This window comes from Austrofundulus limnaeus, unplaced genomic scaffold (assembly GCF_001266775.1).
Source record: "Austrofundulus limnaeus strain Quisiro unplaced genomic scaffold, Austrofundulus_limnaeus-1.0 Scaffold184, whole genome shotgun sequence".
Classification (NCBI taxonomy): domain Eukaryota; kingdom Metazoa; phylum Chordata; class Actinopteri; order Cyprinodontiformes; family Rivulidae; genus Austrofundulus; species Austrofundulus limnaeus.
Genome location: NW_013952586.1, coordinates 596,856 through 598,638, shown reverse-complemented (window position 1 = coordinate 598,638; position 1,783 = coordinate 596,856). Strand labels below are relative to the sequence as shown.

The 1,783-nt window shown below is 46.1% G+C and overlaps 1 protein-coding gene across 2 annotated transcripts in view; it reads right to left on the bottom strand.

The window, feature by feature from the left end:
* Positions 1-1,783, bottom strand: part of LOC106524374 (huntingtin-interacting protein 1) — a gene marked incomplete at its 3' end in the record, with an annotated part of 39,849 nt that overhangs the window by 23,684 nt on the left and 14,382 nt on the right. Inside the window, 1 exon segment of one of the 2 annotated variants that reach the window (XM_014018163.1) lies at positions 128-916. Within the exon segment in view, the coding sequence (XP_013873617.1) occupies positions 128-145 (18 nt within the window). 2 annotated transcript variants of the gene reach the window in all.

Sequence of the window (1,783 nt, the reverse complement as noted above, 5' to 3'; positions counted from 1 at the left end):
GTGTGTGTGTGTGTGTGTGTGTGTGTGTGTGTAGCAGGACCTCTCGGACACCACCCCCACCTCCATCAAACATGGCAAACCCACAGCTCAGTTCTTTTTAAAGAAATGTGGTCGGTTAACAACTTACAATTTTGCTCAAATCCATGTTTGTCCCTCCGAGCGATGAGGAGTCTGGAAATTTAAATCCGTAGAAGAAGAAGAAGGAGAGACCTCGGTGGTTTCTTATTCTCTGGTTTTAAATCCTTGACGCGGAGTAATTAGCGACCGGGGGGAGTGAGGGAACAACAAACGCATCCGGGAGGAGAAGGTTCGGAGGTGGAGCGGACCGTTACGGCTCAACGCGAGTCCCGGTAGAGGAAACGTGCCCTTCGTGTTCTCCCCGCTTTCCTTCCGCGGGCCCTGCACTCGTCCCTTATCGGCGCGGACCCCCAGCATCCGAGCGCCGGCCGGCCGAGGCTGCCGTGTGCGTGGAGGCAAACCGGCGGAGGAGGACTGCGGCTCAGTCAGTGAGAGTCACAAATAAAGCCACCCTGCTCGGAGGGAGCAGCCCACAGAGCGGCTAACGCAGACAGGCTACCTGTTTGCAAACAGCCCGCTCTCTCTTTAAAGACAATGGAGCATGCGAGCAGAGTGGGTTGGCTCAGAGCCGGAGGTCCTCAAAACTGGGGTCTGGAGCCCTCCGAGCCGAGGGGGTCCAGATAGAGGAGGGTGGAGTTCAGGAAATGAGAAAACAGCTCAACCTCTACTGCTGCTCTTCATTTTCAAAGTTATAATCAAACATCAAACCTTAACTCAGTATTTGTAAAACTGACCAAATTATAGCCTTTGTGTTTTCTAAGGACACTTGGCTCTGGTGGGCATTTTTAACTCTGTTGGCATTGAAATGTAACCGATCTGATAATGACTTTCTACAAGTTTCACCATAATTCATCCAGTGGTTCATGCAATATTTTGCTAACAAACAGACAACATAGTGGCAAAGGCATCATCTGCCTTTGCCTTTTAGTAGAGGACAATAATTAAAACTAATCCCCTGAGCTGCAGCAGAAAGCAGCTGTGAATCTAAAATCAAATGGAAAGTTCAAAAATGTCTGAAATGTTGTCATGCAACCCAATTTAACACTGCAGAGAAGAGAAAATAAAAATTATGTACACAAACTGATGAGAACATTTCGTCAATATAGTTAGTTTTAATTCAGTCTTTTTCCTGACATTTAGAGTGATGACAGGGCATTGAGAAAAGAGCAACTTTTAGCTTTGTGGGCAATTCTGGGTAACTGATGCCCCCATCTGGTTTATCTGAGTGGATCAACTCCGGTTTCTTTTGTTTGTCAGCCTTCTGGCTAAAATAAGGGCAATATGACCAAAGCCCTCTAGGAAGTGTTTTCCTAAGAACAGTCCATCACATTTGGAAAAATACACATCTGAGTAAAAATCATGAATTCTGGTTTAAACTTTCACGCCTACTCACTGGCACACCCTGCTGGGTTACATTTAAATTGAACAGCCACTTCTGATGTGGGACACAGTGCACTAGAGACAGGATTACGTTACAAGTGTCAGGTAAACCTTAACAATCCAGTTTTATTTACTGGGCACCTGCAACCTGGAGTAACATACGGGACAACTGACTGTGTGTGTGTCTGTCTATTAGCAAAATATCTTACATGCCAGTGGATTTTAATGGAACTCCCAGAAAGCCATCATTAAAGGCACAGTGTGTAGGATTTATTGTTTTCAGTGACATCTAGTGGTTGAGTGGTTGAATCATCCTCCCTGGTCC